General features: G+C 41.8%; 1 protein-coding gene across 1 annotated transcript in view; it reads right to left on the bottom strand.

Moving 5' to 3' along the window:
* Window positions 1-16,767, bottom strand: part of LOC131264375 (protein disks lost) — a 101,920-nt gene that overhangs the window by 23,918 nt on the left and 61,235 nt on the right. The window contains exon 3 of the mRNA XM_058266678.1: window positions 16,578-16,597. Coding sequence (XP_058122661.1) covers window positions 16,578-16,597 — 20 coding nt within the window. The remainder of the gene's footprint in view (window positions 1-16,577; window positions 16,598-16,767) is intronic.

Below are 16,767 nucleotides of genomic sequence, written 5' to 3'. Positions count from 1 at the left end.
CACCTCGCCTCCCATCACCCACAGCGGGTGTCGAATGGCCGGTAATGGCTGTTCTGCACGTTTTAACAAGTTTCGCGCAAGGCGGCAAGCTTCTCGCACGGTTGGCAAGGCAGGAGGCCCTTGGGCCCCCGAGGGCCGTCTTTGGCAGCACAGCAAGGGTTTTAATTACTTTCGCCGTTTCGAAGAATCGGAAGGAAACAGCAACGAGCTCGGTGATCATGTTACGTCCACATTGAGTGCCAAGAGAGGCACGTTTGATTGTTGGCTTTTGGTGTGAATTATGTTTATTCCGCATAAGCCTAAGCCAGTTTCGACTGATGATCATCTTTTGACGAGGAACTACTTTGATGGGTTATCCGATAAAGCTCCAATGAGAGAAAGTATGTCCAAGTTTGCTATCGGTCAAAAATGGAAAGATACACGGTGTCACAGGAACAGTTAAATTGATAAATGATGTAAAGTAAGAAAAAAAAAATCAAATAAAATGATTTAACAAGAACCATACCAAGAATTAGGATTTTTTTAAACATTTTGAGTCCATCGTGAATCGATTCCTTCGCCAAATTTTCACTAATTGTTAAATCTGCCTTCGTTTCAAACATAAACTAATCTAGTTAAATAAAATTTACAAAATTAATGAAATCAAAATTGGTCTAAATTAAAATCTTTTAACACATCAAAGATCATGCTTTTGTTTTAAGTTTTTGTAAATGTCAATATTATCAAAGATAAACCCGCTTTAAAAATAGGCGAAAACCTAAGTAGAGTTTTGGAAGAAGGTTATCTTATTTCTTCTGATTTTTTAGTGATTTCGTACGTTGTTCGTACCATGTTATAGTTTCGGCACATGCAATAAATAAAAATCTGTGTTATTTAAACCTGTTTAACATTAACTTCACTTCGGTTTCAAATAAAATAAAACCGAAAAACAAGTCTGTAAGAGACATGAAGCAATGTTCCCATTTGCTAAACTAAAATGCATTTACAAACGGAACCGTGTACTGTTGCATCGGAGGTGCATACGTTCAACCTACTTTTTTAACAGTAATAATAGTTACAATAAAACACCGCAAAACTGCCCCTTGCTTCCGTCGCTTACCATTCCGCCCCGCTGGTAAGGTGTCAAAATGTTTACCACTTCACAACCGCGCGCGCCTTCGTGTCCGAATGGGGATCTGGGGAATCGTTCCTTATCGTTATGTCGTTCCATGGGTGTGAACACACACACACTGCACTTGGCCGTTTTGATCGAAAAACGACAGAAAAACGCGGCATGTTTTGCGTGTCTAGAGCGCGCGAGCGAACGACAAACGACACACAGCATATCACCTTCGCCACCCTCCGGTTGCGTTACGGAGGAAAGCAGGCAAACCACAAGCAAAACAACAGAAAGCGAACCTTCTTGGGGGCGATGTGCAGGGAAACAAAACATAACACCGACACCGCACGTTGTTGCGTCCTGCCAGCGATTGCGAGGCGTGCTGCCCACGGCGTTACACAACGAGCGCTAGAAAAATCGCGGTCCGCAAAAGAAAACGGAGCCACATTTAAAGGCACGCGGCATAAGAATGGGCAAAAAGGCAACTGGAAACGCAAAAGGACCGCTAACGATTAACCTATAACTAAGCGGCGGTCGGTTGCAGCGCGGTTTGCTCTAATTTTTGGCCTCACTTCCTCGGTCGGGCGTAAATGTAAATAAACAATTTGTTGGGTGCAGCATACGGGAAAAGAAACAATAAAAAAAACTGTCGCAATCGACCGCATTCGAAAATAATATTTTATACCGGTTGTCGGTTCGACAAACCGATTAAAAGTGTTACATGTTTGATAATGCAAGATGTGTGGTATCGGTATACAAAAAATAATTTACCACCGTACGCAATTGAGGTATTTTTATTGCCGATCGACAAAATTGGTTTATTTTCCAAAAGCGAACAATTGTTAATCAGTTCATCAAATTGTTTCCGTTTAAATAAAAAAAGAATGTTTTTGTCGTATCATCCTCAAAACCGGTGGTAAGCCTTTGCAATGTGTTTCAAAGTCACTTTAGTCAAATGTTAATTACTGATTTGTGTTGTAAATTACTTGAGCATGCAATTTAGGAAAGGTATTTTTGGTCGTTTGTAATTTAAAGTATGAAATAAGATATTGTTTTCCTCTGGCAGCTATTAAAACTGAGCTAGTAAAATGGAGACAATCGATTTATTTTTTCTTCGCAATAACCATTTTGATTGATGGGAAGGCATAAACACAAACATTATTCCAAAATCAAGGTTGTAGAATACTTTTACATACTTCTCAAGCAATGGTAAGATTTGATGGTCTGATTTTCAAATATGCGTAATATAAAACAATATTAGCCATGAAAGTAAAGTCTCTCCGTTTTTTTCAACACACACATCTAATTCTGATGATCATTTTATATCGTACAATATAACAGTTAGGACGCTTCTTGTGCCAGATGTGGACGATTTAAATTTAAATAAAATTAGATTTTGCTTTCATCTATTCAAAAGCAATTTGAACTTAATACGTTTTCTTCAGAATTTTCCTAATATTCTGCACAGGAAAGCCTCGGGCACACCAATTACAGTAGCATTGATCTACTTCGCAGTCCGCAGATGTTTCCTTTTAAAAATCCATTCAAATTGCACAAACCGCGGCGACGAAATGTGACTGGCACTTCCGCCCGGCTGGCGTGCCTCGCCTTCCATCCCTACCCTTGAGCGCCATTTTGCAGCACACACTTCAAGGTCCCACCTATTTGGAAAGCCACCGTTCGCCGCCGAAAGGGAACGTGTTCCGAAAAATGAGTACCGCACAAAGTACGAATTAATGGCACGATCATCACGTGCAGCCCCCGCTGCCCGATCGCTAAGAAAATCCTTCGGTTCGATCACCAAACGCCATGCCCTGCATCGCCACCCCACACTCTCGCTTCGATATCGGAAACCCATTCCGATGGCCAAAAAACACCCGCGCACCGTCGTTCCATGCCAGCAACACCGGTAATCCATTTCGGTGCGGGTGCATTTCGTAATGCCAATCGCAATCGAGCACGCGGAGCCCCCGCTCGCGAACCACCCATCTCGCACCCTCGTACCCACCCCCCCACCCATACAGCCGATCGCGACCAATCGTGCATATGCACTCGCCGCGTGTATGTTTGCTGCTGCTGCTGACCGGCACTCGATACGCAATGCAACATATCGCGGGGTTTTGTTTTACCAGCCGTTTTCTATGTTCGATCGCCCATTTCCCTGCCCATTCTGTACTCGCGTTCTCTCCCTTTCGCTTTTGCTCAAAGAAACACCCAGCCAAGGTAAGTGCAGCCCGCAATAATCAGTCCGCGCGGGGGCTCCAAATTTCGTTACTATCCCGTACGGCGCTGGCCTTAAACAAGGCCCAGCGTCGAGTGTGCAATCGGTGTTTGGGGGCCACGATACGTTTCCGTCACACGCCCACCACATGTTGGAGGAAGGATGTTTTTCCTATTTTCTTACGCTACGATTAGCCCAGGCAAGCGTTACTCTTTGATGTAGTGCAGTAAGTCCCTTTGATGTTCTGTTTTGTTTTCCGTTTATTTTGCAAAAGAATACAGCTATAACCGCTGGATGTGATGATAACAGAGTAAACAGTGATGGGAAATAATATTGTGTTGGGAGGGTTTGCTTTTCTTAGCCATCAATACGATCTGGAATGGTAAAGAATTCGAACACCGGTTAAAAGTAAAAAATAAGTATTTATTGTAATGTCGTATATTCTTATTTGTAAAACAGTTGTATGATTTTGTTAAAGTAAAAATTCAGCACGGCAACTGACTCGGTAAACGAAATATGCACCTTTTGATGGCACAGAAAAATGTAATAATTCATCATGTATTTTAATACAGTACAATAACAAGAGTATAGTAAACTCGTAGTCCCAGAAACTTTCAAACTTTAAAATTGCAACTTAGCAACTTTTGGTTTTGAAGAATGAACTTAGATGTTTTAGAAAAAGCAAAATGTTTTTAGTAAAATGTATTTGATTCAACATTTTACAGCAGATATTTTAAATATTATTAAATATCTCTGACCGCATAATGTAGAAATCGAAAAGTTTTTAAAATAAATATATAAAAAAGAAAATTTGAAGTATTTGCTCAGTGTTATACTGAAGCAGAAAAAAGAAACAGAAATTTATAAATGTAGGTTTGTGTAATGTAAAGAATGGTTTATTTTCCATCGATGTTCGTAAAGAGTAATCTATCATGTACAAATAGTTGTCTTTTATTCAATTAAGTTTTATAATCTTACCTATAAGATTGACAATAGTTTTGCTACTGCCTTTCCAATTCTTACGGACTATTTCGGACCAATGGAAAAATTAAAACGCTCAACACCGGGCGAATTAAGAATAAATTATTTATTTGCGAAATTTTCATGTAGGATAATACAAATAATACATATGTTGCTACGTTAAAAAAGGATAACCCTTTCTTCTCGCTTTAGTAGGTAGATAATTAGTGTCAGTACAAAAATTAATCGATTTTCCCCGCATGCCTCACATTCCGTGCATCGTTTTCCGGCTGGTTACGTTTCTTTTTTCTATCGTTTTTTTTGCCATCGCGATTTGCAACGCGTGAAGATATATCGATTTTTCGCTCCATGATCAAGAGTTATGTCACTCTCATCGTTAGCTTCGTATCGTATTTGCATCGAGTACGGCTTTCGTTTTCCTTATTTCCTTCTTTGATCAGGTTGGCTTACGTTCTCCTTTGGTTTTATATTTCTCTTACTTCTTGCTTGCGTTTTACACTTTGCGCCTCTTTACAGCATTATCAAAACGTTCATTTCAAACTACCTTGTTTTTTTTCTCATTTAAAAACTGTTAAACATAACAATAAAAATATTGAAGTGAGTCAAAAGTAAATAGGTGCAAAACATTTCCCGAGCCCGAGAGGGATTTGCTATTCTTCTGAATATGCGTGTTGTTGTTGTGTAAAAAAAAAGGATAAAAACGACCGTTTAACAAACCACAATATTGTTCATTCTTCTTATGACTTTTTTTAAAGAATATGACTAGCTTCTTACATGTGCCTTGGTTAAGGGTGTTGTGTGTATTTCTAGCGGCTTCGCTCAACCCTTCGACCCTGGTATATTGCGATGCAGGGAAAACAATTAAATTATGTTTATAAAATTATCTTAAGACAGCATTAATCATCAGTAGCTCTTTCTCTCCCGTATAAAGTACGCCCTCGGGGTCAGATAGTAGATATTTTTTTTGTTCTTCTTTGTAACCGTCAACTGCCTACTGCGTTCAAACACAATTGCGAGCTAATGGAAAACTAAAACACTCATGTAGTAAACAGTGTACGTAAAAAACGGTAAAACAATATCCATGTGTATCAAGAATGTCGATAGTAGATAGTAAAACGTATCTTATATAGTATTTCAATAATCAGTCACAAATAGTAATATGTAAGCCATGTTGTTGCCGATCACCCATACGCTGAAACAGATCGACCGACCAGGAAACATCGTCGGCATGCCGGCTCAATCTTAACTAATCTTACGAACGAGTAAAGAACAATCGGAAATGAGTCAGTCATCGGCACCGGGGGTAGCAGGGGAGGGCTATATGGGGTTCCTTAGTTCTTTCCCCGTCACCCTACCCCTCCCTTCCCCGCTGACACTGGCCGAGGCTGTCCTTTCCGTACACACTAACACACATTTTAACCTATGCCCTTCTTCGTCCGTCAGTTCCGAAAGGAAGAAATATATTTTTTGTTTTATCAATAGTGTATTTTTTTTTTCGTTCGAAAGCAATTCTTCTCAACCCAAAACCCAACCGGTGTGGTAACGCCGCTTCCCTCCCCGTCGTTCTACGCCCTTTGCCAGCGCTTGTAACAACTCTCAAAAGACGGACTTACACAGTAAAGGTAGCGCTTAGTTACGAGTCGATTCTTCATTTTCATTTCTATTTTCACCCTTCCTCTACTTCAATGTACGCGTCCCTCAAATCACCCTCCCAGTTTTGTGCATATGCAGTTCTCCTGCTCCGGGGGGTGGTTTTGCTATTCCCTTGCATTTCCGTTGCACAACCTTCGGTCTTCGTTCCTGTTGCATATTTATCCACCTTTCCTACAGTGCAGTGTGTAGGGCAAAGCGGAGCAGAAGCCAGTTAGAACATTTGAAACCATTCTCAGTGTAAATATGCTGCACCGTTCAAAGGAAGCGCTGCACAAAATCAAATCAAATACGGTAGGTTTACATTCTATGGGCAACTTGAAAGAAAGTAAAAACCCCTACCAAGAACAAAGAGCAGAACCGAGGACAACTGGCTCAGCGAGATCGATGAACGCGATAGTGCTACTTTTGGGAAAAAACTAAAATGTCACATGTTTTTTTCATTTGACTAAAATATTGTTAAAAAATTATGCGTGTTTCGTTCAGTGCTAAAATTGATGAATTGGGTGGAAGTGACTGGTGGTTAAACATTTAATTTTTAATCAGACAAACATAACGTATCCCTATGTTCACATACACACAATCGCCATTAGAACACGTTGGGTAACGCGCATTAGGTGTGTGTAGCTTATGGACATGCGTTTCGCTACATTTCAACACTTAAAAGCACTATTGCTGATGCGACGGAAGGGTTTGTCTCGGTTGTTTTTCTAGTCGGACGCAAGAAGCAATTTTTTGTTTTTTCTTCTCATTTTACATAAAATCAAAATTTTGCTTGAGGAGCAAATAAGAATGCACATATTTTTTCACTGCCCCTGCAATCCACTACTAGTCTTTTTGTTTGCTTATTCCAATGACAAAGATCGTCGGTTCGATGCGCGTCCCTTGCCTACCTTTCGTGTACTACTTTTTCCCCCCCAACAATCCACCCGGAAGCATTCTTTTGTCCTGCTTCACGTTTTATCCCCACAACTGCTGATTGTTTAGCGATTACAAGTGTACACAGAAAATAGTCAACAGTATAAAAAGATTTTTAACATGTTTCGTGATTTTTTTTTCCTTTTTTTTTGTTTTGCTTTTCTGGTTGATTTCCTTTTCCTTTGCGTATGTGTGTACTGGGCACGTGTAGTACGACGGAAAGAGTGCCAAAAATGAGTCCCACTTTCGTCCCACAGCTCTCACACACCGCGCATTTTCAGATCCTTTCACAAGTTGCAGCATGCAGTAAATAATTGATTCCCATAGTTGCAGCACAGTGCTTTCCTCACTCGCTATCCGTCACATTTTCCTTTTTCTCTCTCGGTCGCACATACGTTGCACTTCCTTTTTCATTTTCCAACCTCGTTTCCCTACCTTTACTGGTTTAGTTTAGAATGTTATGACCCATCTTGAAGCCTTTCCACTTCCACCTTCGAATTTATGTTCATCTTCATCACCCATCGTCATCGTCATCACCATACTCAGCGTTAGCAAGGGTTGTTTGCTTCCGGTTCATTTTTACATTTATCATCTACGCACACACTCTCACTACGATCACTAAGAGCATTGTTTTAACCACTAAAAACCTTCAAACATTCCGAGATGGTGTAAAAAGATCAAGTAACAGTGATGATTTGCTTATACGAGTTTTTCTTTTTTTTTTGTTGTTGTTTCATTTATTGATTTACTTTACCATTATAGTTTACTTATTATTGTTGCAGTTGATGATTATTCTTGATTTGAAAGATTTATCCCTTTTTCAGAAAACCCCGTGTCTACCGTTCTTCTCATCCCTTGTCTCTTGTGTGTCTCTACTTTTCTTTCAATTTTCTTACGTTTGCTTGTCGTTCGCATTACCGTAGTTGAGTGTTGATTTACTTATGAGTTTTTCTTTTTCTCTTTTGTCCATTCAAGAATGAAATGTATTCTTCAACTTGACTTGAGTTCTTTCTTTTCTAGTTTTTGTTCCTTTTTCCTGTTTGCATAATTCACTACGACAACATTTCATTTTGCTATGTAAATTCAATTCAACTTCAGTGGGACCAGTAAAATACTTCGTTCCACAGTATGTTTATAGTTTTTTTTTTGTTATTTTAGTTTTCCCTTGCTCATTTGTTCTTATCGAAAAAGATATCCAAACGAAACGACTCACTACGCGATAAACGGTGCAAATTGGAACAGATTGGTTAGAAACTTTGTTTTTGGTCCATTTTGTATGCTCATCACCAAGAGAGATAGAGGGAGAGGGGGAGAGACACAGTGCGAGTTCATGGTAAATTTATGTAACTGGCAAGCAACTTATTTCTCTAAGTATATGGTTTAGTTGTGGGTGACGATGCTAGTAGTAGCGATAATACTTGCGCGACAAACTTTCCAAGCTATCATATGCATTTCATTTCAGTTACGTATTATCTTTCCCTTGCGTCGAAGGATTAAACACATTTTCAATAGTACTAATAAACACGCATTAGAAAGTTGGGTGTTTATGAAAATTTCCACCGGTTACGAATTTGGTTAAATAAATTTCTCTATCGATCACTGCGTCAAATTTTAAATTAACTTTATTTTTGGCTAGCACAACACGAGAAAGGTGCCTAGAGTGCCGGTCTAGAAAATCCCAGCACTCAAAACACAAGTAAGAAAAACAGTTCCATTCTTTCGAAGAACGCACCCGTTCTGAACGGGTGTTTGCTGATTGATTGATCCACTTGCAAATCTCGGTGGAGATCTGTTCGGAAGCCGGTGGCAGGCAAACGGAAAATTAGCAGCCCTATCCACGGTGGGCTTCCTGCCGTGGCCCCAGGTGATTAACTTTAGGAAAAACCGTACAAAAAATAGTCTTGTCCTCTTTGTCCTCTCCTATTTCCCTCTGGCAACGGTTGCTCTTCAGTGCACTATAGGTTCAGGCAAATAGAAGATTATCGGGAGGAGAAGGAGGGAGCATGTTTATGGTGTGTTCTCATTGTTGTGTATATATTTTAAATATTAGTTCCTACAATAATTCCCTAGTTCACTCCCCGTTACGACATCGATAAATGTCTAGCATGGCTTTTGTTTATTAATTGACAGTTCACTGTTGCAACACACTTATCTTTAGTTATCAAAGTAGTTTCCATCTTACACGATAGTATTATTTATCAAGTTGCGTATGTAATGTTTCTTTTTTTTTTTTGGTTTCTCCGCATCGTTGCAGATGCAGACACAGGAAATGATACAAAAAATGCAGTTATATTGATAATGCAGTGTCCTAGCAAGGAGAGCCGCTCTATGCTGGGTTACAATTGTCTCCGCTATTCGCGCTTGTCTGTTTTGATAAGGAAAAAAGCACACATATCCTACAAATCTTTCAATAGCGGCTTTCCTTTGACGATAGTTTTAGCACAACTGTTACACCTCTAAGTTCATAGACGGGAAAAGAAATGCCAAATAATTGCAGTTGCTGTTAGGTCTACCAGAGTCTAATGCCTACGTTTCAACCATGTTACAATACAACGGACTATAACATACTTTAATACTATTTCGCCCCGGTCCGGTTAACTGTGCTCTGGTGGAGTTTATGCTTTGGATGGCGGACCAGTTCTCGTCACCATCAGCGACCAAATTAAGCTTATCGAGAATGATTATATTCACCATTCAAACGGCAACATCGACAAAACAAATAATATTCTGCCAGAAACGCTTGAAAAGACATGTTTTCTGTCACGTCGTGGAAAAACCATCCCGATTAAAACTGTGGCTAGATAAAGGGTGAGAAAACACACATGAAACAACACGTTTTCGTGTCCTTTCTCGTGCAAACCTGTAACGTGTGTGTGTTTTCCTTTCTTTGGGGTTTTGGGCAACTACAATAACGACTTGGCAACGTAGAACGCAGTACACGGTGCAAATTTTCCATTTTCTCTTATCGCAATACACTGGTAGCTGATAACACGTCCTTGCATCAACGGCTACAGTTTTTATTTTCCCCTTTCACCTTTACCTTCACACGATCGCACAGTTAGTTCAGTTCACAGATTGATTAGGTTTTCCTGTGTAATTTCCCTTCCCATGTACATCATTTTCGACAAATCCCTAATGACTTTTCATCGTTAATTTTGCTGTCTTTCGTAAAAAATTGTTCCCAGACAAGAAATACTACTCAATAATCATTAATATTATTAGGTAAATACAATTTTTAACAATTCATTTCGTAGTTTCAATATTAATTCAAATACCATCATTGTTTTCAATTTAGGGACAGTGTATAACATGTTTTTTTTTCAATCCATTTCTCCTTTTCTTGAAGCTGATTGATGTGTTTGGTTTTAGATTTCATTTGTGCCTGCGCACTTGTTTGATTTATAATTCTTGCTGCGCCAAGAGATAGTACAGTTCAGATCGGATCTAAAGCTACGTTTGCTACGGCTTTGGATCATGTGTTATAAAAATTGTGTTTTTTTCTTGCCTTTGTTTTGGTTTTAATTTTATGCCAGAATGTTTATCCACTCACCACGAAACTACCACAACGCATATTTTCACAATTGGTTTCGCCTATCGTTAATACACTTCTTTTTATTATAGAGTTGCTTGTTATTGGTTTTTTAGCAAATCTCCTGCCAATCATGGACCAACGTCTAGCAAGGTGATGTGGAGATCTGGCAACAAGGTTTCTTCAGTTATAATTGTTGATCACCGTGGAAGTACGAAACGGGAAGTCACGCGGAATTGTTACATTTGCAATTAGGTTAAAACAAGTTTGTGTTATGTTGTGTGCGATTGCACTTTCTGCTGCACTTTTGCATCGTGAAAACGACCTGTTTGAAATCGTTCATTGGCGGGTTTCGGTGTTCAAATAATTGAAAAAAGGTGGTTCGTCACCAGTTTGTTGTTTCGATTTATCGATGGGCTGCGGTTTGTGTGCTTTCTTGCGTTTGTTCACCTCAAGGCGTTCTATCCTAGACAATACTTGCACTTGGCGTAAAACGCGCCCCAACAGGAGAGCGAAACAACAGTATGGGTGACAACATGTTTTGTGACGTTAAAGTTCTTGAGATCGAAAGGGGAACCGAAAGCCACGAGCGTCAAGACGAGCGTCTTGGATCGAGTAAAAACAAGTTAAACAGAGTTTACGATCGAGCTGTGTATTGTTTCGGTGGTTAAAGTGTCGCACTATCCCAGAGAGCGATAAGTATGGTCATGTTGCTGTTTTCATGTTTTCTGTCCCTTAAAAATCATCACTATCCCCCCAAAAGAGTTCGTTCTGTGTCGATCTACATTGCTTAGGAGTGTGTGTAAAGTTTTTATTGTGCCATTAATAGTTTTCTTACCCAACCATTAAGCATATTACATCACTACGTTCATCAAACAACAACAATCGATGTGTTCAATTTCCAACCACTCTTTGGTTCGATCCTTTAATTTCTCCTGGTGTAGCGCACATTCTCACAATGATCACCGGTACATGCATATGTTACTCGCCAAATTGTTCAACTTTGCCCTACATTAGCCGATCGTCAGTTTGCCTGAACTAGCCTGTTTTCGTTTGATTTTGTGGTGTGATTTTTTATTCTGTGTCTCCCAACCTTTCCTTTTTGCTTAATGTTATTAACAACATGAATGTAAATGTTCAACAAGTGATTCACAAGATATGTATTTTAGTTTACCAGCTTATACTTTTCGATTTACTTTTGTTTCAGTTTCAAAATTTAACAGTACTATTTTACAAAGAGTTATTGATTGATTGTATAAGTTTGAATGAAGAGGCGCCCGAAATAGAGCGGCGGGGAAGGGAGACTCGTTTTCCGAAAAACGACGATTAAAATTTGAAGCTAATCTTCGATTCGTCTTACCACCGATCCTGGGACCTGGTTTTTCCCTCCCCAATTTTCCGGAAGCTGCTTTGGCCTCGGCGTTGTGTTGTGCAGTTTGGTCTACCACTCTCGCAATGTAAACGATGATGCTCTGCGAGTTTGCGCAGCATAATCGTATGTAACACCCGAAGCATTTTTTTTCTTAAGTTTTCCATCTATTTCTCAACGATGAGCAAACCACGACTATAGTGTTCAAGCTAGGTATGTTTGTTATGCAGATTTTCTTATTTGTTGTCTGGTTGTTCTATTTCTACGTAGTTTTGTTTTCCTTGATTTCACTGCATACTTATCGCATTTTAGAACAGCACCCCATACTTAATCAGTTTTGATGTATACATGTTGGTTAGGATCAATCCTAAAGCTTCCGGTTGTATGCGTTTATATTATTTATGTGGTTTGTTTGCTTGCTCCCACTTCACTTGCATTTTGGAGTTTTAAAACATCTCTAGAGTAAATATAATTGACCATCGGAATTACATGTTGATTTACCTTAGGAAGTGTTTTCGCAGACACGGCGATGTTCATTCTCCCGTACTCACATCCCTTTTACTACATCCCCCGTTTTTCTGACTTGATCGATCGTTCTCGGGTATTCCCCAAGTTTGCGTTACTTCCAAAAACTTCCTCCCGCATTCCCACGCAAATGCTGTTGTTTGGAAGAGTTTTCCCTCTCCCCCATTTTCTTATGTTTCCTCTTAATATGGTTTCAAAATGTTTTGTCCTCAACTACACTAAGTCCACCTGATAAAAGCAACGCGAGAAAAGACCGTTTTACTCATCGAGAGACGACGCGGTGCGACGAAAATGTTTGGTGTTGTGAGTTTCGTTTGATTTTCTTCTGTCGGTGTCCATTGTTTTACCGTATTGGTGTGTTGCACGCATTTCTGTGTTTTGTGTTTCAAGTGCAGTGTACATCTTTTGGATACGTTTGGGTTCAACATAACATGGTTTGATTTTATTCCTGGCACACTTTTACCAATTTTAAACTATGAATATGTTTCAATGTGGTTTTTAAATTCATGTCCGTTGTTGAAATCATGTCCATGAGATTTATGTGAAAAAAATACAAAGCGAATAATATGCAACGTTTGTTGGTTTCAATCCGCATTTCTTTTGGTACGAAACGATCTAGACGGAAAATATGTTAGAATAAGTTCATAGCATTGGCATGTACGAAAATACATTTAAACATGCCACTTAAACTACGTTCAATATTTGAAGTGTTGAGATGATCGATCGATCGATGATTTTACTTTTTTCGCGAACCTCGCAACCATTTGCAATTTTTCCAAGCAATCGATATTCCTTACACTCCCTGGAATAGCCATCAAACATCTTTGTCCACATTGTCCGCTTAGCACCCCAACAGACCTAATTATTAAACCGCAAAACCATTATCAAGCGCATCGGTCCCGGCGCTGGCAGGCGTGCAGCACTTGGTGGTTCGGATACATGCTACCCACCCCATACACCGCTAGAGGGCCATGTCGCGGCAGCATTAGTAGCACGTTATGGCCAAAAATAGAAAATATTCCATTCCATGTGGAAAGTACATTTCGATGCCAGTGGATTTGTTTTTTTTCTGCTTCATTTTATTTCAGTTTTGCCTTCTCGCCTTGCGGTGGTGCGTACCAAGATGTTGCTATAGATCCTTTTCCCTTCCTCGCTTTCTATGTTTTTGGTGGGAGCTCTGCTTCTGACTCATTCACTCGCCATCGGTTCCTGCTAGCGCGCGCGATAATGCGCAGTACATATATCCATAATTAACTCCCGGTTTTTGGCCTCCTGCCGCGTTCCGTTCACAGGAAACAAGCAGGCATAGCCGAACAGAACCGCTTTCCACCACGAAACCAGCGAAAGGGAAATTGTTGAACCGAAGGAAAAGTGAGCGAGATGTTGCGGTGCCTTAGCCCTTCTTGGGCAGACGATTTGAGGCCCGCGACCAAGCGAAGTTGATTTTTCGAGAGTTTCAAATTCGATGCACTTCGCTGCTTTGATTTATTACGTCTGTGTGTGTGTGTGTGTTTGGTTACCTTAAACACGCATCAAAAAGGTTGATCACTATGATGCTTTCCTCCCCAGGCCGCAGCGATCGTTTCGGGAAGCTCTCATCGGGTTGGTAAAATTTTGGTAAATCCAGAACATTCTTCCTGCGCGGCGCTGCTGACACGTTATTCTATTGGGCAAGGGAATTCATCTTCAGTATTTTTGTTTCTAGTTCTCTCTCATCATCTTCCCCACCATCATCATCCGCTGGAACGCACCGCCGACATGCGATACCACAGCATGTGAAAGCAGGAAACCGGGCGCGCGAGATGGGCGCGAGCGAGAAATGGTTGGAATGTATTCCATCAAAATTTACACTCCATCATTCTTTGTCCGGTGGGAAGGAAACCATGATGGGGTTGAACAGTGCCCGGGGAGGCCGGCAGCGCGGAAGCGCGGATGAGTGCGCGCGCGATGAGTAACGATCATCGACGGGGTGCGGGGTGGGAAGGCGGGCTAAACCGGCCAGCGACCGAAGTCGTTAGCCACATAAAAAGGAAATAGACGGTCACTCTCCACACAGAGGATGATACAAAATCCCATCCGCATCACGGGAAGCGAGCGAATGAGAAGCGAGTTAGAATGTATGGAGTGCGAGCGGGATGGAAGGTGCTTCCCGGTTCTCCCCAAGCGTCATGGTCTCAGGCCAGAAGCGATGTAAAGCAGGCCACGGTGTGGCGTTGAGTTGGCTTGCATCGACACACAGCTAAACCGAACACACATACTTGCCCGGGGGGAGCACGGGATATGAGACGCGTTTAGAAGCTCCAAACAGATTGCCGCGAGCGACGCGAGAACACGCGGTCACTTTAAACAAGGCCTGCGGGGAAGTGGGGATAAAACACGTTGCCCCACGTTCGCTCCATTTGTTACCACAGTGCGATGATCTTTCCAACGCGTCCGCACCGACGGTTGAAACCGGAGATGAGATGAGAATGAGATGAGCATGGCGCGGTTGACGGGCAAGATCAGCACGCAATGAGACTTACTCGCGATCGCGCCCCGCGCAAGGAGAAGTGGCTGGAAAATCATTCAAAACATGCACCTCACCACGTCCCCAGCAAACTGTGTCGCGACGAGCGCTCTTCCGCATCGGATTTTCTGTCGACCAGAACAAGCGCGGCGATCGTGCGAGTGAGATCAGCTGAACTATGTGCGATGCCGGATGGACGGACCTCGATGGCTTGATGCAGGTCAGCGACACGACGCGCTGAATCGAAGGTGAATGATTCGATATACATACATACGGATGGGACGGGGAGCAGTCGCCAGGGGCGAGCGGTTTCCGCGGAGTGGAGTGGGGGCCGGCTGCTGCCCCATGGAGCACGACAAGTACCACCACAACGCAGGGCACTGGCGAGTGTATAGCGAACGCTTCCGAAGGCTGCCGGAGGTCAACAGCGTACACCGCGTGGCCTGCCAAATATCTCACCGTCAACTCCAGATTCCAATCCGATCCGGGCGGGCCGCCAAGCTGTGGGGACATGATGAAAACGGCAAACGGCTGCCCATGCATGGCAGTCTCCGGGGACGACTGCGGTCAATCGCATTTCGCAAGCCGACCACAGCCGCAGGAGAGGAAGGAAGGAAAAACGGCTGTTTGTGCAAACACAAGGTGACAACAATCGAAACCGGGTGACCGTGGTGAGCGCGGACCGACCATCGCGGATTTGCAATACAACGGACAGGGTGCGTGTGAGTGTGTGAGCGTGTACGTTGCCACGCTATAGCGAACTTACGAGCCACGCGGTTCCTTTCTTCCGAACCCAAATGAAGGACCTTATAAACGAACAAAGTATGGGCTTGATAGAATCTTTTTTTTTTTCAATATGGCACGCTTAGCACTTTGGATCTCGGCCATCACAATTATAAGAACACATATTTTCTAAACTGCTACGAACTAAAATTCAGCTTAAGCTGTTTTTTACCACTAGATCGTGACGGACATTTAAGTCCTTCCCGCTGCGAAACTGTATTTGGTAGATGGTTATTACAATGGATACTGCTACCAATGAACTTCATCATTTCATATTCAAGCATGGAAAAAGCTGATGAAAATGTAAAACTACAAATTTTAGTTTGGGAGTGACGATTGCGTCCGTGTAATGGAGCCTTAACGACACGCCGCCGAGTAGTAGGCAGCGCACGAGACTTTCGAACGATTAAGCAACCAACACAGCGCAGACTGTCGTACGATGACGGCATGCTGTGATAGTGCCCTTTTTTGTGTAATGTTCAACACGTTCGTTGCTGGTATGTTTGAAGAAGCACATGGCACATGGCATCACTAGAACTGCAGACGTAAAGGTGTTCATCGACGCGCAGCACGCGGTACTACACCGTGCCGCATTTGGCGCTTTGGGGAGCGGGACATTGGGTGGAAAAAAGAATAAATAAAAAAAATGCGCGCGCACCCATAAGCGGAAATCGGCGTCCGCGTCGGACACGCGTGCAAAACGGAACGGCAAACTGTTTGAACGCGCCAACGACCCAATGTAAACCGCTAGTTCAAGTTCACGCCACGACAGGACTGGTTTTGGAGGATCTTTTTTTAAACACTATTTTATTAGTTCCCTCCCTCAGATCCGAGAGTACGATCGATGATCTATTGTTCGATCGAGTGTTTTTTTTTCTCCACACCGTCACCAGCGTTTGAGTGTGTATGTGCTTTTTTTTTTTAAATAATTGGTTTTTAAGGAAGTATCTGTTTCGATCAAGACGCTGATTTAATGATTTCGTTTCACAGCTTTACTCTCGTTGATGATGCCGTAACTCGTCAAATAAATGACAATTAGCGTCTTCCCCAAAATTCCCCAACAAACATTTAACTATTAGATGTGTGCAATGGGAAAACAAAACGTAAGGACGATAACGAAAACATTATTAACTTGTTCTCGCCCGAGAACCGGTTCCGTGGAGCGCATTCTCACTCTTGTTCATCA

The sequence above is a fragment of the Anopheles coustani genome, chromosome 2 (genome assembly GCF_943734705.1).
Source record: "Anopheles coustani chromosome 2, idAnoCousDA_361_x.2, whole genome shotgun sequence".
NCBI lineage: Eukaryota > Metazoa > Arthropoda > Insecta > Diptera > Culicidae > Anopheles > Anopheles coustani.
This window is presented reverse-complemented; position numbering and strand designations above follow the sequence as displayed.